General features: G+C 43.2%; 1 protein-coding gene across 2 annotated transcripts in view; it reads left to right on the top strand.

Moving 5' to 3' along the window:
* The first annotated feature begins 9128 nt into the window (after nt 1-9128).
* The window catches only part of cacng2a (calcium channel, voltage-dependent, gamma subunit 2a), a 39414-nt gene continuing 24383 nt past the window's right edge, over nt 9129-24159 (top strand). The window contains exon 1 of one of the 2 annotated variants that reach the window (XM_028987090.1): nt 9129-9889. In XM_028987090.1, coding sequence (XP_028842923.1) covers nt 9664-9889 — 226 coding nt within the window. In that variant the 5' untranslated portion in view covers nt 9129-9663. The remainder of the gene's footprint in view (nt 9890-24159) is intronic. The other variant, XM_028987091.1, reaches the window with a different exon arrangement.

The raw sequence follows: 24159 nt of genomic DNA, 5'->3' as shown, positions 1-24159 counted from the left end.
AGACCTTATTCAGCAATTTGGGCTTCACCAGCTCTTCTAGCCTGTACCTGACACACAAACCAGTGAACCCTGGTTGCTGAAACTCAAATTGCTAAATAAGCTCATACAACGTGCAACTGAGCTTCAGAACTGGAACATAGAACTGTGTGTGTGCATTACATGGCACCAGGAGGCACTATGGGAAGATCGCGAGCTGGGGGAGGAAGAGCGATGTTTCTGACCGTGTTCTGTTGGGAGACCTTGTTGTCCTGCATTCATTTGAATGTTCCACCTACCTAAGCATTGATGCTGATCTTTTGCTGACTGCTGTTCCTCTTCCAGTGGCACAATGCACACTGGCATGAGTTTGAGAAATAGTTTGAGGCGCAGACTTTTTCCTTCCGGATTTCCCAGGTATAAATTAACATGTCAGGGCTGTTTATAGGAATGTATGGTACGTGTTGCCCCAGGGACATGCAGAGCATCCACTATTCATATTTGTTGTGGCAGCAAAATGATTTGTATAAAAGAAAATGAATTTGTATTTCTTCTCTTCTGTCTTTTTGCATTTTTTTCAACTTGCTTGGAACTGCACTAGTACCAGACATATGTGAGAGGGGACTTTTCAGATCCAATTTGTAAAAAGCGTGTTTGAGGGCAGAAATCGGACAAGAAAATATTTGTATTTGGTATTTTGGGAGAAAGTCTTTGTTCTGAACAGGTAATGAAGAACCCAAATCCATGTTAAATGTTTCAACGCACAGCCCCGGGGTCCAAGAATTGATGGTTTTCTGGCCTTCGTCTTCCCGGGAGTCAGTAACTACAAGATTCAGAATCAGTTACTACCTGGTTGAACCAAAAATAAGGCCTGGATTTTGACTTATCAGATAATTTATGTGTCAACTTTGAAAGGTGCAGGTTAAAATCCTCCAGAATGAGGAAGTTGCATGCATAATAGTGTCCATCTCCTACATAGGCATTTTAGACTCATCAGTGGTGGATACTGATAACCAGCAAGCAATTATTTCTTCTTTATATTTCATTTATTTATGTATATCCGGAGAACACAATTGGCTAGTAAATACGTCTCAGAATGAATATTTTTACTATTATTCAAAGAACAGCTGAACACACTAAATAAATATTCACACAAACCCACTACTTGTGCATATTCAATTACTGTATTTGGATTTGAATTGGATTTGAATGATTTTTGCATTCTTGAAGGATAATCAGATGTGTTTGTGTTGATTTTCTTGTATCCTTAGCTAGCTGCGATTTTTCGGATTAAGTCTCTCTCTCTCTGTCACTGTTAGACAGCACAATAGTTCTAATTAGAATGCATGGACGCAAGTTGCTGCTGCAAATTGAAAACATATTGATTCTACTACAGCCCTGTTCCCAATGCGAGGGGGCGAACTACTGACTGGAGGGAAGGTGAGGGGGGAAAGGAGACAAGTTTGTGTGGGGATGGATACAGAGTAAAGATTAAGTGTGTGTGCTAGCATGTTTCAAAGAAACACACACCAGCCTGGCCTCCAAATCAACAGCCACACAAGGGGTATAAAGTTCTAAGGTTTAACAATAAAAAAAACTTTTTGCTGGGGGCTAGAAGGTCCTTCAAAATGGTTTCATACAAGCTGGTCATGTGTGTATGAGGTGTGACTTCATCAAACACATGGTAGGGTTGGGGACTGTCTCACTGGAGCATGCATGCCTACCTCGTTACACTCCAGAGTAGAATTAACATTGTTTTAACAGTACAGACCAAAAGTTTGGACACACCTTCTTATTCAATGTTCTCTTTATTTTCAGGACCATTTACTTTGGTAGATTCTCACTGAAGGCATCACTTGTTGGCCCCTTTGCCTTCACTCTGCGGTCCAGCTCACCCCAAACCATCTCGATTGGGTTCAGGTCCGGTGACTGTGGAGGCCAGGTCATCTGCATGCACTCCTTCACTCTCCTTCTTGGTCAAATCTACCAATGTAAATGGTCAAAAAAAATAAAGAAATCACATAGAAGGAGAAAGTGTGTCCAAACCTTTGGCCTGTACTGTACATAATGCCCAAGCCCAAAGTATGGAGTTCAATTAATCCTGCCTTGAATTGATTCAGTCGTATATACAGGGAGTGCAGAATTATTAGGCAAATGAGTATTTTGTCCACATCATCCTCTTCATGCATGTTGTCTTACTCCAAGCTGTATAGGCTCGAAAGCCTACTACCAATTAAGCATATTAGGTGATGTGCATCTCTGTAATGAGAAGGGGTGTGGTCTAATGACATCAACACCCTATATCAGGTGTGCATAATTATTAGGCAACTTCCTTTCCTTTGGCAAAATGGATCAGAAGAAGGACTTGACAGGCTCAGAAAAGTCAAAAATAGTGAGATATCTTGCAGAGGGATGCAGCACTCTTAAAATTGCAAAGCTTCTGAAGCGTGATCATCGAACAATCAAGCGCTTCATTCAAAATAGTCAACAGGGTCGCAAGAAGCGTGTGGAAAAACCAAGGCGCAAAATAACTGCCCATGAACTGAGAAAAGTCAAGCGTGCAGCAAGATGCCACTTGCCACCAGTTTGGCCATATTTCAGAGCTGCAACATCACTGGAGTGCCCAAAAGCACAAGGTGTGCAATACTCAGAGACATGGCCAAGGTAAGAAAGGCTGAAAGACGACCACCACTGAACAAGACACACAAGCTGAAACGTCAAGACAGATTTTTCTAAGGTTTTATGGACTGATGAAATGAGAGTGAGTCTTGATGGGCCAGATGGATGGGCCCGTGGCTGGACTGGTAAAGGGCAGAGAGCTCCAGTCTGACTCAGACGCCAGCAAGGTGGAGGTGGAGTACTGGTTTGGGCTGGTATCATCAAAGATGAGCTTGTGGGGCCTTTTCAGGTTGAGGATGGAGTCAAGCTCAACTCCCAGTCCTTCTGCCAGTTTCTGGAAGACATCTTCTTCAAGCAGTGGTCCAGGAAGAAGTCTGCATCCTTCAAGAAAAACATGATTTTCATGCAGAACAATGCTCCATCACACGCGTCCAAGTACTCCACAGCGTGGCTGGCAAGAAAGGGTATAAAAAAAGAAAAACTAATGCCATGGCTTCCTTGTTCACCTGATCTGAACCCCATTGAGAACCTGTGGTCCATCATCAAATGTGAGATTTACGAGGAGGGAAAACAGTACACCTCTCTGAACAGTGTCTGGGAGGCTGTGGTTGCTACTGCCCGCAATGTTGATGGTGAACAGATCAAAACACTGACAGAATCCATGGATGGCAGGCTTTTGAGTGTCCTTGCAAAGAAAGGTGGCTATATTGGTCGCTGATTTGTTTTTGTTTTGTTTTTGAATGTCAGAAATGTATATTTGTGAATGTGGAGATGTTATATTGGTTTCACTGGTAAATAATTGAAATGGGTATATATTTGATTTTTGTTAAGTTGCCTAATAATTATGCACAGTAATAGTCACCTGCACACACAGATATTCCCCTAAAATTGCTAAAAATTAAAAAAAGTCTAAAAACTACTTCCAAAAACATTCAGCTTTGATATTAATTAGTTTTTTGGGTTCATTGAGAACATGGTTGTTGTTCAATAATAAAATTATTCCTCAAAAATACAACTTGCCTAATAATTCTGCACTCCCTGTACTGCACACAATTATCGGTGTCAATTGTCTCTCTGAATACATGCAGTGTAGTCATGCTTTGGATCTGCAGTTCTCCTGTGTTACTGTCTGAAATGATAGTTTTGTGTGTCACGTTTAGGGAAGAGCAGGAGCCACAAGAGGTAGACGTCTTTCTTCAATTATGAAAATGAGCACAAAAGTAACACGGAATCCGAACCAAACAGAAAAGTGACATCTCTTAAAAGAGGTTAATCTAGACTAACCAGAAGCAACAAGGACATAGAAAACATGAGGGGGAATAAATGTACCTTGATACTGGGTACAGGTGGAAACCATAATTGACACAGGACATTTACATTTACAGCATTTATCAGACACCCTTATTCAGAGCGCCTTACAACCAGTAGTTACAGGGACAGTCCCCCGCTGGAGACACTCAAGTGTCTTGCTCTGAGACACAATGGTATTAAGTGGGGTTCATGGGCAAGTGTCTTATCCACTAGGCTACTACCATCCTTACAAAGAACCAAGGTAAGGCGTGGTGCCACGGGGTATCCCACAACATTGTGGGTTGTGAGAGTGTATATTTCACTTTGTGCATTCCAATATACACAGCAAAAATACACAGTACCCAGATGTATGACTAGAAGTTAGACTCTGGTCATCCTCTCTCCTGTGTTTAGATCCAGTCTCCAAAATGAATTTGGATATTCTACTTTGGATTTTTGATCAGGCGTCCAGTGGACAGGATACATTGTGCCTGATAAAATCATGTTTGCTCTCCCATTCATTCATAATCTGTTTATTTAAAGCGATCTGAATGGCCGGCTGGGCCAACATCAGTGTTGTTATTTGCTCATCCGTCACAACATGGGAAATAGAGCACAAATCTGTGTAATACAGCATGTTTTACAAAAAATGTCTAAGAACTGCGATAGTGTGTGCCAACTAGTAGTCTAGAGTGGACAAATGAGCTGAAATGATGGCATTTTTAATAAGGCACAGAGGCGTTAGTGGTTATCAGTACTTTGACTGACCCAAGCTGCATCACAACTATGATGTTGTAAAATAAAATATAATCAAATAAAGTGGATAATATAATTGGATTTTTGCAGAATGGATTTAAATTTTTTTTTACTCATTGCTTTATACTATTCTTTCAAGAATCTTCTCTTTTTTTCTTATTATATTCCTGCACTGTTGCACTCAAGAAATCCAGATGTCCCTCTGCGGCCTGAGCTTAATACGTCTGAAAGCAGTTGCTGGTGATTGGTGGTACAAAGCAGGCACACACCAGAATTTTAAACACATCCCCCATACCAGAAAAGTATCGTGCCTCTGTGCCTCCAACTTGCTTTGTCCTGAATGTTAAGAAAAACATCCTACCTGCTCCATGTCTTAATAGGTGGGCATTCAGATTGGTTTATGTGACAACGTCTTCCCAGCTGTTGAATGTATGAACAGCAACGGTGTCAACGTGGGAAATGCATTGCAAGTAAGGGTTCACAAGGCTTTTATTATGTACCAGTTTCTGCAAAAGACAGAGACAAATGGAAATGCAACATTTACTTTAGACGTGCAACCATCCTGGTTCTGTGTAAGATATTTTGCTGAGTGTCTGTGTAACACCAGACATGTCAAAGCCCATACTGTGTGCTTTGTATGTGATTTTTTGTTTCTAAAACTTGTTCCAAGCTCCCTCATTACAAAAATTAAAGCTTTGTTCATCCCCATCTTAAAATGACCAAACTGTCATTAAATACTGTCAGTAAATACAGAAGGTAGTAAAATAAATTTGCAAGTAGCTCTCGCTTTACAATGTTGATGTCATTTATTACAAAATCTTCAGATGTTGTTGTCTCTTCTCAGCTTCTCCCGTCGTGATGCTGTGGTTGTCTCCCTTCCTGATGGAACCCTCCCTATTTACCCGCGCTTGGGACAGGCACCAAGAAACGCACGGTCACATGCGTCCCCTAGTGGCTGGGTTACATAGTCTCTGGATGTAAAAAAGTGTTATTCTGGTAAATAATGTGATTTCTTCTGCCTAATGTGTTAGGCAGTTCAAAATCGTAACCATGACTCATTAAGGAACGTTGGTGATCTGGTATGACTGATGATGACTGTGAGTTTGGTGTGATAGAACTTGACTGACCCTGACCTCAAATCTACCACTCAGATAAACTAGAAGAGAAATTGAGACTCAGATCTTCCCATCCAACATCAGTGCCTGACCTCCCAAACGCTCTTCTGCATGTGGGAAAAACACATCCAAAGCTTTCTCAAGAGAATGGGAACTGAAAAAGGGGAAGCAAATAAATATTGGTGGATGTGGATTTAGTGTTTTAAACACTACTTTTTAAACTAGTTGGACAATTTTCAACATTTTTTAAATAAAATAGACTAAAAAATATAATGTTGTCTGCACACTGTATTGTTTTCTGCCTTGTTTTTGGCAAGGTTAAGTGCGCAGCAGTGAAAGGCCGATGAGTGGGAAAATGTCGAAAGAACTAATCAGCACAGGCCATTTTATACACTTAACCTCACTTGAAAAACATGCCTTCATTAAAGATAATGGAAATGTACGTGCAATGGCACAGACTGACTCATTTCTCTTATCAGTTGACTCTGTGACTGCAGCGCCTTGTGCAGATAAAATGGAATGTAACGAGACACACATATAAAACCACACAAATTCTGTATTCAGTCTTTAGAAGTATTTAGCATACAGTTCATTTAAAAAAACAGAATGCATTGAGAATAAATCTGCTGTGATGTGTTAAACTAGTTATAAAACATAAAAACAGAAAAACCCTTAAATACCCCCCCACACACACACAGACACAGGACGGGTCCAAGGAGGGGCCGCCCCCAACACCCCAGGTAACTGGCAAAGAAACATGATTACTACTCAAAATGCCACATTTGCTTGCGTGACCCATGGTGTGTGCACACCATGTAAAATAATGTAATGTAGAAGCGAAATAAAGTTATTGTCACAGCCATTTGACATGGCGAGGCAGGTGAACGGAGATGATGAGAAGAGATGACGAGGAAGAAGGACGCATTCGCACGACGTCATGAAACCGGGGTTTAATTGGTGAAGAACAGGACAGGGGAGACATCCGATAACTGGTGAACATGTAACATAACGGAGACCCGATGGCGAACAGACACGAACAGGGCAGCTTTATACAATTAAACAGGTGAAAATGCAAACAATAAACTAAACCAATTACACGGGTTTTGGTGCATTATTAACCTGTGTGGCGGCAGCCGTCACAATCTGATTCACCCTCAAATGCGGATAACATTCGATAAAAGTCGTAATGTTCATTTTGATGCTGACATGAAAATCAACCAATTCACTGGCCATAAGCTTTTCAAAAGAAAAAGAAACACATATGCATTCTAAAAATATTGAACTGCAGCATAATACATTTCTTTATGCACTCAATCTAAATTCAAATCCTCACAAATTTTTCAGTTTATTAACCTTCACATTTAAGCCAAAAGCCAGATATCTGTTAACTGGAAGGAAAGTGACCTGCTTTTTTCTTCTGTTACCAGCATTTGATGCAGTTGTTGCCGTGTCAATTTAGTCCCTGAAGAAATAGGCCACCAGTTTGCAGCTAAAATGAGACACTTTCCAGACTGAAACTTCACGACAGTGGGTCCCCAGGAGCAGGACCGGGGTCATTAGTATAGAGTGAAGTGTGAATGAGTTTGGGAGTTTGGGCAGAGCGGGCAAAGGGCACAGAACTTCCAAGTTCTTAACTGGCTAAACAAGACTGGAAAAACTGAGGCTATGGACACGATTTAATCATTAGGGGGATAGTAGCTTAGTGGGTGACATGCTCACCTCTGCACTAGAAGACCCAGGTTAAACTTGCTGTTAACCCGGAATCCTACTGTTTAGAAATTCTCATGTGTCACCGTACCTCAAAAGTGTCTCATCTTTTGTTAGGAATTTTAACAGAACCTCCATTCCGTCTCCTGTCTTTGATCCCAGGCTGTGATGAATCTCATCTCTAAATTGACAGAATGGCAGGTCCAGCACTGGAACCTCCACCAAAGTTTCCTTTAACGTCTCAAGCTTCCTCGCTTATTGGAGTCTGCATGTGGCTAGTTGTAGTGCATCTGACATCTGAATACCATCAGGTTACGACTGACGACTGAAGCTGGGCTCGGTGGTGCATTGACAGGTGGGGCTGCAGATCACAAACTAACCCACGAAGACCATGTAGAACACTGGCTGAAATAGAATGATGTGGAATTTGAACTTCCCCTGCTCTCTGATGGTTTCTGTGCCAATGACAGAAGGTGCACGTCCTGTTGCGATGAGACACGGTCATTCTAGGCCTGATGTGTGGATCCTGAGCAATCTGTCTTTCCTGCCTTCCACACAAACTCAAGACTGATAAAACTGTGGGGCCGACTGAAGAGGTCTGGCATGTTAACCTTTTGGAAGTTCTACAGGTGCATCAGGGGCTTCTGTGGATGTCAGATGAATTGACCTGAAAGCTCATATAAAGTCATGTCTCAGGAACAAGGTGTCGCTTCTATTTTTCATCAAATGCAATTGGATGTGATTATATCACTTTCATAATTACTTCATAATCACTTTCGTGGCCTCACGCCTCCAAGGTTGTAATTTTGAATACCGGCTTGGACCGTGTGGGTTAATGGAGTTTGCATCCTCTCCCCATTTTGTGGAATAAATTGCCTTTGCACATCAGAACCTCTTTAACACAAATAAATAAAATTTAAATAAACACTAATAAACTAAATGAATTAAAAAACAATTGAACACTCATTTTTATTCAGAGGGTTTTAACTGTATCCGTCTTTGTGAATGTTTTTAATTATTTTGATATCAATTAATTGTTTATTTTAACACTTTGGTCGACTATTGTTATAAATAAAATGTACTTTACTAAAACTGACCCTTACACCATCGATTAGAAACTACTGTAAAGATTTGGCTCATTCTACCATGTATAGCTGAACATATGCTGTATGATGATTAAAAATGGCACTAATTAGGCAAAGTGTGCAAGGGGGATTGAGACACAGAACCCAAGTGCGAGGGTTCGAGACTCGAACTCCAATACAGGTCATTGCATTTGTGGGGGGATTTCATGGGGTGTGCTGGTGGGAAGCGCAGGTGCCCAGCATGCATCTGGGGTCTGGCTGCAAATCAGAACTGAATTACTAGACATGGGCTCTGTTCAAGTTGGGAAATGTGTCCCTTCTCCGTCCAACCTGTCCCATAATTCATTGCATGCATTTTGCTGCAAAGGACCCTAAAATCTTACAACGAAACGACAAAAAAGTAAAAAAAAAGAAACGAATAGTTTGCAACGCGATGCAATCGACCAACAAGGCTGAAGAATAAAATCCCGCAACAGCGCGCGCCCCCGCCGGCCCCGCCCCCCGCGCGCAGCGTCTCTCAGCCGCGGCTGCACGCGGGCGGGCCGGTCGAGGAGCGCGAGCGCGCGGAGCAGCGGAGCGCACGCACGCACGCACGCACGCACGCACGAGGCGGCGCGGGAGCGGCTGCGGGGATTGTTGTTTTTTTTTAATTATTTTTATTTTACGCCGAGACGACGTCCGTCTCGACGGGCAGGAGCCCGAGCGGCATGGCGCAGGACAGCGGCACCGGTGCCGAGCCCGGCCGGACCCGGGCACAGTGACGCGCGGCGCGTCGAGGGATGCGCGGCTCGCGGCGCCGGACCCCGCGGAAGCTCCGTATGGAAGCCGGGAACCCCGGCGGAAGGATCCCGCGCACCGGATTAACGGGCCCATGCCCCCCGTCCTCCGCCCCCCGTCCTCCCCCGCAGACGAGGTGAAGTTCGCGTCCCTCCCCAGCGCCGGCCGGCTGCTCTCTGGTGCGGCCCTCGCCAAACGCAACCATACGGTTCCCACCGCAGCCTCCGCCTGCCCCCTCCTGCCGCTCCGACCTCCCCCGGTTTTTCCGCCTGGCGTGGTCGCGCAAATTTTCAAATATTTACTTCCTGTACATCAAGAGGAAGGGGGGTCCCCCTTTCATGGAATGCGGCAACATGGCCGTGTTTGACCGCGGAGTTCAGATGCTGCTGACCACGGTGGGCGCGTTCGCGGCCTTCAGTCTGATGACCATCGCGGTGGGAACCGACTACTGGCTGTACTCGCGGGGCGTGTGCAAGAGCAAGTCGGTCAGCGAGAACGAGACCAGCAAGAAGAACGAGGAGGTGATGACCCACTCGGGGCTGTGGAGGACGTGTTGCCTGGAAGGTAAGGCGGGCGGGACCCCGCACAGACACACACACGGATACACACAGACACACACACACTCATGCACATACACACACACACACACACGGATACACACACACACACACACACACACACGGATACACACAGACACACACACAGACACACACATGCACACACACACAGAGATATACACACACACACACTCACGTACATTCAGACACATACACACATGCACAACAGACTCACACATACACACGGACACACACATACACACAGACACACACACGGACACACACACACACATACACATAAACACGGACACACACGAACACACACACACACACACAGACACACTCACGCACATTCACACACACACTCACGCACAGACACACACTCACAGACACACATGCACACACACACACACACACTCACGCACATTCACACACACACTCACGCACAGACACACACTCACAGACACACATGCACACACAGAGATACACACACACACTCACGTACATTCACACACAGACACACACACTCATGCATGCACACACTCACACAGACACACATGCACACACACACTCATCTGTTGCCTCCTGGCTAAAGGTTATAACCTTTGACCCCTGTCTAATGACGGCACCCTCCGGTTTGTCTGCACCGCAGCCTTTTTGCCTGGCGAGGAGGCGGTTAACTTGTGACCTAATTTGTGTAAATGAATTGCGGCGGGTGCCTTTTCGGGCCGCTCTTTGATCCACTTTTAATAGCCGTGTGTAAAGAGAGCCGCGGTGCATCGATTTCTCTGGTCTGGGGGGTCGGGGGGGCTGTCCTCGCGCTGCCGTTCGGGGCGTGCGCTCCTCCAAACACACGAGCAACAGGGAGTGAAGTGAAACTGAGCATAACCTCTTCCATAAACCGGACACTCGGCTTCAGTCCTGGACCTGCCGGTCCCCCTCGACGCCCCTCCGCCACACATCGGAGCATCCCAGCTCGATTCATCTCCATCGGGCTGAGGGGAATTCAGACGTGCCCAGAACTTTCTTTTCTGGGCAGAGATGTGGGTTTTTACCTTGGTATTGTGTGTGTGTGCGTGTGTGTCTACGTTTTCACATACTCCCCAGGAGGGCGAGTGTTTGTAATAAATAGTCTGAAACCAGATGCCTTGTTTTTCAGGGTTTGTTGAAGGGCACACGCCATCGAGCTGTTATCTCCAAAGACGTTTAAAAGCCACCGTTTTTTTTTTTAGCACGAGACACATTAAATATTAAATATTATTGCCTTTTTGTTGGTGTTGCAGTGCATGGATTCTATATAGCAACAGGCTGTTTAAGGCGTACACCCTCTCATCATATCATCATGTATAGTAGGGCCGGGAAATATGGCAAAGAAATTGATCACAATATGGTTTCCCATATTTAATCAATTTTTTCTGATATTACCAGATTGAAACCGGAGACCTGAGATAAAAAAAAGAAACAGCAGTTTATAAACGACGAAATATCTAGTAAAGCCCAACATTCCAACATTTTTAGAATTCTACACACAACACCCCATAATGACAATGTGAGGTTTTTGCAAATTGATTAAAAATACATTTTTAATAATAATGCCTCCTGTTTCCCCTGATCATCCTTGAGATGTTTCTGCAGCTTAACTGGAATCCACAAGTGGAAAAAAACAGTTGATTGGCCAGATCTGAGGAAGGTTACACAAAAAATCCTGCTGCTCTGAAGGTCCCAATGAGCACAGTGGCCTCCATAATCTGGCTGGCCACCTAAACTGAGTGATCAGGGGAGAAGGGGACTTATTCAGGGAGGTGACCAAGAATCCAATGGCCACTTTGCCAGAGCTGTAGAGGTCCTCTGAGGGCAGAGGAGAACCTTCTAGAAGGACGACCATCTCTGCCACAATCGACCAATCAGGCCAGGGCAGTGGTGGCCTAGCGGTTAAGGAAGTGGCCCCGTAATCAGAAGGTTGAATTGCCAGCCGCCGGAATGTCTTTCGCAGCAGCTTGGTTTGTTCCGCGTCGCTTGGGCAGGACGATTTCCAGACAACTGATATTGTGTGACCTTTCCTGTCAACAACGCTTTGACGTAACCGCAAGCCACCCCCTCTTTCGCGTTTTCAGACGTTTTGCTGTGTGCTAGCTTTACGCAGTGAACCGCGTAGATGGATCATGATGGTATCATCACCCATCCCTAATATAAAGTATATTTGTATGCGTCACAGAAAGAAAAAGAGACAGAAGTGGATCCTTCAAGCCCCTTTTGGCTCTCTTGGAGCGATCAGATAAGGATTAACTGCTAATGAAGAAGATTAAGGTGGCATAATACGATATTAGCACATCCTCATGCAGATTACAGGCATGCACAGTGAGTGAATGATCAAGCAGGGTCCTCAGACGTGGGTCACAGCGTGGCCCAGAGGGGCCTGGCACCCAGGGACTTTGGAGCAGACGCTATTACTTCACGAAGCCAAGAACAGATCGGATTCATCTCATCATCCCTATAAAGGCAGTAGATGATATGATGATATGGAGGATGGGTATTATCAGTCCTTCTACCAGGAATATCTCAGGAATATCTCAGTCGTCAGGTGAACTTAGTTCTGCATTAATTGACCATTGCGTGGCGAAAACATGCCGCTCCGAACCAGATACTTTAGGAGCGTTACTTCCACTGAACACGAATTATTCAAACAATGGGAAGAACGTAATCAGGAGGCACGCACCTCACAACGAGCCGGTGGCGAGCCTGCACCGTGGCACCTTTTTTTTATTTTATTGAAATGGCTGGTTTTTATATTGTGAGTGTATGGGATAAATATCTAGTCTTGGGTGTGTTTCATGAAAATGCTTAAAACGGAATGTAGGAGGAATGCGTCTCTGTTGGATGGTATGATTGGTCTTTCTTGACTTTATTTACATTTACATTTACATTTACAGCATTTATCAGACGCCCTTATCCAGAGCGACTTACAATCAGTATTTACAGGGACAGTCTCCCTGGAGCAACTTAGGGTTAAGTGTCTTGCTCAGGGACACAATGGCAGTAAGTGGGATTCGAACCCGGGTCTTCTGGTTCATAGTCGAGTGTGTTACCCACTAGGCTACTCCACCCTTTATCGATAACCACTTGGGTATAAACGGCCCCAGTCAACATTCTGAGGCAGTTAACCACAGTGCATTTTGTACATTTGCAACTCTGGACTTGTAGTTGTGCAGGTAAAGGAACACCTTTGTGCACGGGTCTGAGCTGCAGTCATCGTTATAATTGGGGGTTAAGTATCTGATTATGGGGTTTGGGGGACAGTTTCCTCTCACCGTGTTTTCTCACCGAAATTCACTCTTGTGGAATTAAAAACCACGGCTTTTGGCAGTCTGAAACGATGCCTACTGTTTAAGTGAGAGGGGCGTAAGAAAAAATTGATACTGTGGAGTATTGATACACTGGTAGTAGCCTAGCGGGTAACACACTCGCCTATGAACCAGAAGAACCAGGTTCAAATCCCACTTACTACCATTGTGTCCCTGAGCAAGACACTTATCCTTAAGTTGCTCCAGGGGGGGGACTGTCCCTGTAACTACTGATTGTAAGTCGCTCTGGATAAGGGCGTCTGATCAATGCTGTGAATGTAAATGTTCAAGTATTGTAGATTTGCAGCCCACCTACACTACATTTAAAAACCTTCAACACGCCTTCTCTCTACGAAGACTGTTAATGAATTTAATACAAAATACAGACTTTTTCATTTTTAACAGTAGAAAACAAATTAATAAAAAATTCAGTCGCCTCTTTTTACCTCCGTGACCTCTGTGCTCCCTGTAGTCCTCATCAAAATTGGGAAGAGACCTCAAGTGGCGAACATAGTTGACTCGTTCTGGACCGTTGGAAAATCATCCTCGTTGTCCGACTTGATTGAGAGAAGATGAGTGATGTGCGTGATGCTGGCTGGCCAGCTCGGATGATGCGGAGCTGCTTTAACTTGTCACCACTATGTTGCAATGACCAACACTGTGGAAATATTTAAAGCACTTAAGCAACCAGCGAGACCCCGATAATAAACACCAATTATCTCGGCGTCCAATACATTTATTTTAAAGGGGAGCGCTGCTCGGCTCCCCCATGGCTGATTCTGCACGGATCTGCAGCATCTGGTTTTGTGATGAATTGGTGGTGTCCTTGGCACAGTCCATTTGCAATCCATTACAGCACATTAGCTTTGTGTCAGCGTGGGACCAAAACATAATGCATCATGGGAGAGTAGGGATGGGGGGGCCTGTCTGAAATCCTAAACTTCTTTCCACAGTGGCAGTCCACGCCCAGGGGAGAGTGGGGTTGGGCTTTACCTATAGATCATTTCCCAACGGACCCAGACCCATCTGGACGGGGCTGTGCAGTGCTCGTCTTTCCCAGAGTGTGTAATGTGGAACGTTCCTGCGCCATTGCTTGTCACATGGTGAATGGAAGTCCCCAGCCGGTCTACACAAACAGTGGCCTCCCCCTCCTAAACCAAGACAATCGTCAGCTGGCCAGAGGGGACAACAATTGAGGTGAGGTGTTGAGGTCCGGCATCAGGCGTAGGCAGGAATGGGTTTCTGAGGTCCCCTTGATCAAGGCACTGTCCCCACACACTGCTTGCAGGGTGCCTGTCATGGCTGCCCACTGCTCACCACAGGACACATTTCAATGTCTGCACCATGTGCTGTGCTGCAGTGTTTCACAATGACAAACCTTTTAAAAGTATTCTCTCTAGTTCTGTTTTAATTTACAAGCAGTAGTGACAGGGACGGTCCCTCCTCCAACCTGTGATTTGGCGAGTGTCTAACCCATTAGGCTTCTGCCACCCTGGTGTTCATTCTGGTAATGCTGGCATTATTTACCTTGAATTCTATCGAACAAAATATAAATAAATGAGCACCTACTAATTTTTTTTACTTTAAAAACAAAAGAAGTTTAATTAATCAGATCTTCAGATTTGCCTCTTTTTTACGTCCAGAGCAGTTTTTACGACGGCTCTGCTTACTGTTGTCATCATCATAATCGAGGGACAACAGCAAGTCAAACATAGGAACTCTTTCTAGACCGTTTGAAAAACATCCTCGGTAGTTGAGAGAAGCTAAGAGTGTAAATGAGGTAAAAGTTCACTGCTGGTATTTCCAATTGGGCGGTGGTAGCGGTTAAGGAAGAAAACTCATAACCAAAGGGTTGCGGGTTCGAATCCTGAACAGTCAAGGTACCCCATGGTACTGCTCACTGAGGGTTATGGGTTTAAATGCAGAGGACACATTTCCTTGTGTGCCCCGTGTGCTGTGGCACTACACTTTCACTGTAGCAATTGTCAAGGGCAACGCGACCTCTGACCCCAAACCTTAGCTGCCTGGTCTGATTCCTCTGCTGGGATGACAAGTTGTCCTTACACCATCATTTGACCTCAGTTCGAAGGTCCACCACGATTGGCTCACCAGTGTTCTTCATTGGAGCAGGGGAGAAGGACCTGAGAGCTACAGCAGCGACCATTCCCCGTTCCGTCAGCACTGAGACCGCCACGCTGCCAACAGGGGAGAGGGGGACGGAGACGTTTCCACCTCTGCAGATCCCATTTAGCGCCTAGCTGGCAAGGTGTTGACAGGCTTGTTGCTCCGTCCAGGGAAGCACTGGGAAGGACGAGGAGGGCGTGTGGAGTTCACACTCAGTGTGCACACAGGAAGCGGCGGGGCGGGGCAGGAGAGCGGAACTGAGGACATCGCTAGCTTTGGATAATTGAGTTTATATTATGGGGTTGTCATCTGGATATTTTCAGTATCATATGGGCTTGTTACCTTCAGTCGCAGTGTTTCAACATGGTACAGTGATATTTACACTGTGCAGTTTAAATATAAAATTCTGGTATTGTGGGTTTATGTTTAGTCACTACTTTTTCAAATACCTTTTAGATTATTTATCACTTATTTTTAATGTGGAATGAAAATGGAATAATGTGAAACATCATAATGCAATTAACATAAGAAACGTTTAATGGTCAATTGAAATTAATTTTAAAATGAATTTAATTCCTTTTATGTTATATTTCCTCTTAGTTCACCATTATTATTTTATAATGTTTACTTGTAGTTTTCATTTTTACCCTCATTGTACCACAGTGAGTCCTGACTAGGGCTGCAACTAATGATTATTTTAATTAATCTGTTGATTCTTTTTTGATTAATCGTAGAATCGGATAAAAACAAAAACAAGAAAAGCATTCATTTCCAACCCTTTATTCAAAATCAGAACCAAAATCTTTAGAAAGTGCACAAACATGTTGCTCCTTGAGCTGTTATAATAATAATAAAATAAAATAAAAATGGACTAACACAAAAAACATACACAGATGCTAACCCTGCCAAGTATAGACTTTTTAAAAAAAAATAAAGTGCCACCTGAGCTGCCAGAACGATAAATAATTTATAAAAAAATAAAGAACACTACAAATCAGAAAATTTAACAGGATTTGTTTGAATGTCAGAACTTGTTCTCTACACTACACTGCAGATGCACACACTCACAAACTCTCACACTGACACACACACACTGCAAAAAATGCTTTTCTAATTTATTTCTGTGCTGATTTCAGTCCAAATCTCTAAAAAATCTTAAATCAAGATACATTTACTAGACATATGAAATAGCATAAGAAATTATGTCTTGTTTTCTGATAAAACATCTCAAAATTAAGTGATTGTTTGTTTAAAACAAGCAAAATTATCTGCCAATGGGGTAAGAAAACTATAATCTCAAAGATATAATCTCAAACAGAAGTTTTAAGCATCACTTAATTTTCTCATGCCATTTTTCTTGTCTAGTAATCTTGATTTAAGATTTTTTAGATATTTGGACTGGAAACGAGACAAAATTACTAGTTAAGAAAAGCTTTTTTTGCAGTGTAGCTATACATGACAACAGATTGAAAAATGAATGGTCTAAAAAAGGCTAGTGAATAAAAACATGTCTTTTAATGCAAAGTAACTATAGCACCCCTGCTTTACTACTGTTATTAACGCGCTAACGCTAACTTGTCAAGCTGGATGACGGGTAAACATTTACATTTACAAACTCTGCTAGTATGTGTGCGCGAGAGACCGAGTGTGTTCACTCCGCTCCACGCTCAAATAAAGTTTTTTTTTAATAATCAAACGTCTCCGCGTCGCGCGACATAACGAATCGATTAGGAAATTCGTTGCCAACTATTTTAGTAATCGATTTTTATCGATTCAATCGATTCGTTGTTACAGCCCTAGTCCTGACCTGATTTTTTGATCACTGCCTCATTCCACCTCATCATGTTTGCAGTCACATGACCAGCCACTGCTGAATGATGTTGCTTAGGAACAGCAGAATCAGAGATGAACTGATCATCTTTCATAAATGAATCCGTTTTTTGGTTGGATCACCAATCTGGGCGCTGACCTGTTACAGTTCAGCACCACGTTCAGCTTTTTCAGTGTATCTGAGGATGGCTGGCGATATTACGACTGTATTGATTCGGCACTGCTGAGGAGGGAGAATAGCAGCTGGTTGTTAACTGTTCCTCTTTTTGCTGATAATCGCCCCCTGGAGTGTCTGTTTTGCCCATCGGACTGCCTGCCAAGAGTATAACATTTTTAACAAAAAATGTGGACGTGCATTGGTGGAATATGTCCAATACAGCAGCGAACTGAGAAATGGCAAATAAAGTATGATGGAGAAGTCGAATGGAAAGACCAGTTTTAATCCGTAATGGTTCAGTGACTTGTTTTCAGTGACCATGATGGTGCACAGAGGCGATGGGTGATGGCCATGACCGGGGTTTGGACTCCATGACCTGTCTGGACCCTACACGTCTCACTCAGCTCTCAGAACCGATGCCTGGGGGTGCTTTTTTCTTTTAAACTCACGTTTTATTTGTTCTGATCAAGATTCCAGTTTCTGGATGCTGTTTTAGCTGCCGGTCCATAAACTTTTCATAACTGATTTATTTTATTCTTTGCTCCTGTGGATTTGCTGGTATTTCAATGTTGCATTTGGGATCTGAAGGTAGTTCATCTTTAATCTAGAGAGATTTGGAAACATGGCTGGTGTGGCCTTCATTGCTGTAAAACCCTTGGGCTCATTTCAATATACCTATCAAATACCCATCGAACCTTCTCTGAATCTGTACAGAATGGTTTAGACCAATCCCGAGGACAGCAGGACCCATTTTTAGATGTAAACCAGGTGTCAGAGTTCTGTTAGCACCTGATTGTTCCTGTTCCTGGGGAACAGCTGGAAGTTGAATGCACTTCTGAGCTTCTCTGAGAAGAGGTTCTACCACTCGGCCGACAGTACAGCTCCACTGGATCACCGGAGCTGAGACATTCACCAAGTCATTCTGCACCCGTGTATGTGTGTGCATACAGGGGTGGAAAAGAATTGGAAAAGAAGTAATATTTAAGTAATGAAACAAAAAATGAATAAATATAAGGGTAAAAGAACAGCTAGAGATTAAAGATGGCCGATTTATATCTAATTTAATTCATAGTGGGGACATTCATGCCTGTTTCAGTTCAGTCCTAGAATAACAGACACTGCTCACTAAATTGATGGTTAAATGCACACATTTTGTTTTGTGCTGCAGTGTTTCACAGTGACAATCACTTCACTTTCATATAATTGAGTTTAGTTTAAAGCTTACGCTCAATCCAGATTGTTGCGCTCCTCCACGTGGTTCTCATCCATGGCTTCCACCTGATGGAATAGAATCTTCAAGGACCTCTTGAGCAGACATCTATTAAAGAGCACTTCAGCTTATACACTCATTTCACTAGCCCTCACCTGAATCTGCATTCAGGTCATCCTAAAGTTGAATATCAGCCTCATCTGTCAGACACTTTGGATAAAAGCATCTGCCAAATGAATGTAATGAAAAATTATAATCATTCAAAATGATGTATATTAACTCAAAAGCAGAATTTGCAGGACTTCTTTAATATATACAGTGAAAGTATTCATTCCTTTTTTGCATATTTTGTTATGTTAGAGCCTTATTTCAGATTTAATTGGGACTTCTAGTGGCCTAGCGGGTAAGGAAGCGGACCCATAATTGGAAAGGTTGCCGGTTCAAATCCCGAGTCGCCAAGGTGCCGCTGTAAAGCACTGTCCCCACACACTGCTCCTCGGGCAACTGTCATGGCAGCCCGCTGCTCACCAAGGGTGATGGTTAAAAGCAGGGGACACATTTTGTTGTCACCACATCACTTTACTTTTCCTCAGGATTCTACACACAACACCCCATAATGACGATATGAAAAAAGTTTACTTTTGGCAAATGTAAAAATAATAAAACTGAAAAAGCACAGTACATTAGTATTCACAGCCTTTGACATGAAGCTCAAAATTGAGCTCAGAAGCCTCCGGTTTCCCCTGATCATCCTTGAGATGTTTCTGCAGAAAAAAATGTTTTTTGGACCCACAGTTGACAGTTCATGTCAGAGCACACACCAAGCATGAAGTCAAAGGAATTGGGCCCCTGGCCAGATGGAAGATACATTGCAGCCTGCATGGAATTAGCCAAAATGCACCTGAAGGACTCAGACCGTGAGAGACAAAATAGTCTGATCTGATGAGACAAAGATTGAACTCTTGTGTGAATGCCAGGCATCACGTTTGGAGGAAACCAGGCACCGCTCATAACCAGACCAGTACCATCCCTACAGTGAAGCATGGTGGTGGCAGCATCATGCTGTGGGGATGTTTCTCAGTTCTGCAGGAACTGTGAGACTAGTCAGGATGGAGGGAAAGGTGACTGCAGCAACGTACAGAGACATTGTGGATGAAAACCTGCTCCAGAACTCATGTTGTCATTATGGGGTGTTGTGTGTAGGATTCTGAAGGAAAATTTGATTATCTAGACAGAATAAGGCTGTAATATTAAAAAAGGAATGTTTTAAGTTCACAAGATAGCAGTGTGTGTGTGTGTATATAATACACAAATAATGTGTATACACACACATATACACACACACACACAGACATATATACAATATTTATACTAGAGGTGGGTATAGATTAATTTTCTTAATCTAGATTAATCTCACAGTAATCTTGGAATTAATCTAGATTAATCTAGAGTAATCTATATTTTAGATTAATCTACATTAATCTAGATTCATCTAGATTAAAATGGCTCATTTGAATTCTGCCGAAGGCATTCAGAATATGTGTGCTACCCAAATAATGACTAAAAGTAAGTCTTTGAGAACGGGTTTCTCAAGCCAGGTGGCGCATTAGACCAGGGGCTCATCTCCTGTTTCCAAAATGCATCACAAACTGCTTGAGAAAGCTGTTCTACTATGATAATTGGTGATGAAAATAAATTATGTTCAATAAGATGTACTTGCTTTTACCAACTGTTTATTCAGTTAAATAGCTGCATCCATGTTACCGCGTCACGTTTGATGTGGTAATTTCACAGTTCGAAGACTCGTTCTCGCCCCCTACAGTGCAATTCGGCTAGGTATACATCCGCGCTAAAATATCAAGGTGAAAGTTATCATGGTGTAGCGGTTCTTCTTCTGCGTTGTGTAACTTTTTGATTCCGTTTCTTGAACCACAAATGATGAGCTAACACCCAAGAGATTTTCTGTGCAAAGTGTATTCTGTACAAAAAGCAAGGTCTCGTCAGAACATCGCGTCTTTCTGCACCTCTCTCTACAATATACAGTATTAAAAGAACATAAAAAAATATTCACAAAATAACACACATGCAAAATATTCCTAATATGTACATAAATTTAAATGAAAGAAATAACTTTTTGCACACAAACCCCACGCACCTCTCACAACTCACGCCATGTGTCCAAGAGACCTGAACCGGGTCTCAAAAACAAAATAACAGTCTTTAGGAAATAAGAAAATAAAAGACACAAGAAAGAAGAAATATACTTATAAATCTAGTGTAACCATATAACTAAGGCACAATAACTTGCGTAATGTAGACCCAGCTCCCAACACAACTTTGTGAATAGATTAACGGCGATAATTTTTTTATCTCCCGATAAGAGTCTCACGTTAACGCAGCACGTTAATGCCGATAGCGTCCCACCACTAATTTATACAACTTTTACACAATATACAACAGCTATTTTTTATATTCCTATATATATATATGTGTGTGTGTGTTTTTATATTCCTATATATATATATATGTGTGTGTGTGTGTGTGTGTGTGTGTGTGGTGTTTTAGAATGCTGGCTTGTCTGCAGCAGCTGATGGGCTGTATGTGGACACTAGTGACTGATGACTTCACACAGTGACTCATCTGCACACACACAGCCCAGCACAGGGCCTAATTAAAGTGATTAATCAGCTGAATTAAACAGGGATCACACTCTGTAGTGTTGGCCCCCGTCCCCCTCCAGAGGCTACTGGCACAACACCAACATGGCGCTGCTCTTCGAACGGAGCATCATGCTTCTGTTCCTTCCATCGCCGCGTCGTCAGGTCCTACCTGCACAAAGGCGATTCCTGTCCTCACAGCGTCCCTCTCGTTTTCAGACCAGACAGGAGCCTGGAGACAAGCAATGCCTCAGTAACCTGCTGCTTACCAGTGATATGAGTTCACACACACACACACACACACACACACACAAAAATGTTGGTTCTCTCTGATTGCATTTAGTAGCTTTCACTTTCTGAAAAAAGCACAGAACAGTTTAGGAGTTTGGTCACACAGACAGAGAGCAAGTCAAGCTGGGATGTGAAAATGTGATAATTGCATTCACAGCTATTACTCTGTGTGTTTGTGTGTGTGTGTGTCTGCATGCATGCACCACAGGTGTGAAAAACGTGAAAGCCAAGTGATTGTCATTGTGAAACACTGCAGCACAGCGGACGGTGACACAACAAAATGTGTCCTCTGCTTTTAACCATCACCCTTGGTGAGCAGCGGCAATAGATTTCATAAGAAAATATAATCGGACATCGTTTGCCCTCTACCACTTCCCCCCCGTACTCCATCCTTCGCTTCCTGCTGCAGCAGGACAGGAGATGACATGTGGACACTCTCTGAATTACCAATCACCAGAGGTGGAGGTAGAGACAGAGAGAGAGAGAGGAGAGGGGAGAGGGGAGGTGGTTTGACGCATCCCGACTGCAACCATTGGCTTTTTTTTTTCTACAGTAAGGAGACAAAGGGGGAAAAAAGAAGAACTGCAGGGAGGTACTTCACTGAATACTGGATGGATTCTCCGCTTTTTTTTTTTTTTACAGACTCATTTCCTGTCAACTCTGTACCTCTGCCCTGTCTCTCCTCACATCTCGTCCTCCGTCTCGCTCTTCTCCTGTTTTACTCGCTCCGTCTCCCTCTCACTCTCTCTGCTCGGGAAGGGAAGAGAGATCAATAGCCACAAATGAATCATTCTGCCTAAGGCAAAGTGGCAGAGAAAGGGGGAGGGGTGTGACAGAAAGACGTGTCTGTGTGTGTGGAAATGTGTGTCCGTGTTCAGATAAGAATAACACTTAACGCCCAGTGTCCACTGTTCCGGCAGATGGATCAAATTCAGGCTCCAAGTATCTGAGGAAGGCATCGCTTCAAGAAGTTGGCCCAATGAAACCTGTGAACCTGCCGCGATTTGTCCACTAGAAGTGGACTCTTCCGTAAAGAAGGTGTCCTTCAAGTCCTCCTGGCCATAGCAGTGAACCCATAAGCTGCTACGGGGATTTAAAAGATGAATACAGTCAATTAGAAATTATATTTCTTGTCTAAATATTTCAGTATTATTTTAGAAGCTGAAATGCAATCAACCATATTTAATGTCTATATTATTTTTTGTCAGTGTGATTTCTACATCTATAAATAATTGATTACAACTTTTATGCATTTATCAGCATTAAATTTTCTTTGCTAAAGTATGCATCAGAGTAATGCAGACAGACCTAACATTCAGAATATGGCTAGATTGAGTCAAAATGAATCTTAGACTTGATCATAAAGCTGCATTGATTCAGATGAGTGAATTGTCACACTTTTACTGCTTTATTCCACTTAAAAGAAACTGTACCAGGCGGGAGATTTTATTCCCTTGGGTACACTAAACCGTGTTGGGAGTAGCATTGTGTGTAACACACTCACAAACAAACCAGAGGACCACAAGGCCACAGGTTCAAACCCCACTTACTACCATTGTGTCCCAGAGCAAGACACTTAACCCTGAGTGTCTCCAGGGGGGGACTGTCCCTGTAACTACTGACTGTAAGGCGCTCTGGATAAAATCTGGCTGATAAATGCAGTTGTGTTTGCAGGTGGCTGAGAGTCATGCAGGATAGGAGGTCGGTGGCCCTGGGACCCTCCACCTCACTCATACAGATGTGACAACAGAATTATTCTGCTGCTGACCTCACACTGGCTGTTGGGGGGGAGGGGTTACTTGTCAATAGCCTGCAATTTCTGAAGCATTTTTCAAAAGCATGTTGTGCCAGCTATTGTCCATGCTGTGCTCTTCACTGAAAATAACAAAACCAAAATCCCAGCATTATGGAACCATATCAGCCCAAGCCATTTTCTGGACCTCAACGATGGTTGGTCTAAAACCTTTTCACAACCTTGAACTTCGCCACATCACAGGACACTTCTGTCAGTTCTGTGTTCTGCTGTCTATCTATAACCCCTGGTCACACTATTATGGACTTCCATATTTTGAGATCCTTCCTTGCTTTTGAATATCCAACATGTACTCATGTTGTATTAATAACCTGGGGCTACACAATATATTGTTTTAGGCATCATTATTATGATGCTTATTGATACAAAGAAGACCTGCTTGGTTCCCATTGCTTATTACTGACACCGGGTTCTCCTGCTTCCCCCCTGCATTGGTTGCAGGTGAATGGTGTATGTGCCCTGCACTGCCTTGATTAATTAATGTTAAAGTTGATGAACTTCTGTCTAGAGAACATATCACCATATATCACATAAACGGCTGATAACTAAAGTGGAAAAAGTTAAAGGGAACGTTTTTGTCTTCGTGATAAACAGCACACAGTGACATGTTTCCTCAATTTTTAACCATCACCCTTGGTGAGCAGTGGGCGGCCATGAAAGGTGCCCGGGGAGCAGAGTGTGGGGACGGTTCCTCGCTCAGTGGCACCTCAGTAGCACCTTCACGGTTTGGGATTTGAACTATAGTTGTTTTTGGGGCCCTGTCTTAATTAAAGTTTTAGTCTAGCCTTTTCGTCAAGCTGTTATTTTATTTTTTATTAGTCTTAGTCATGTCCACATTCATTTTAGTCCAGTCA

The sequence above is a fragment of the Denticeps clupeoides genome, chromosome 7 (genome assembly GCF_900700375.1).
Source record: "Denticeps clupeoides chromosome 7, fDenClu1.1, whole genome shotgun sequence".
NCBI classification, from domain to species: Eukaryota; Metazoa; Chordata; class Actinopteri; order Clupeiformes; family Denticipitidae; genus Denticeps; species Denticeps clupeoides.
The sequence above is the reverse complement of the archived record's forward strand: the minus strand, read 5'-3'. Positions and strand labels throughout refer to the sequence as shown.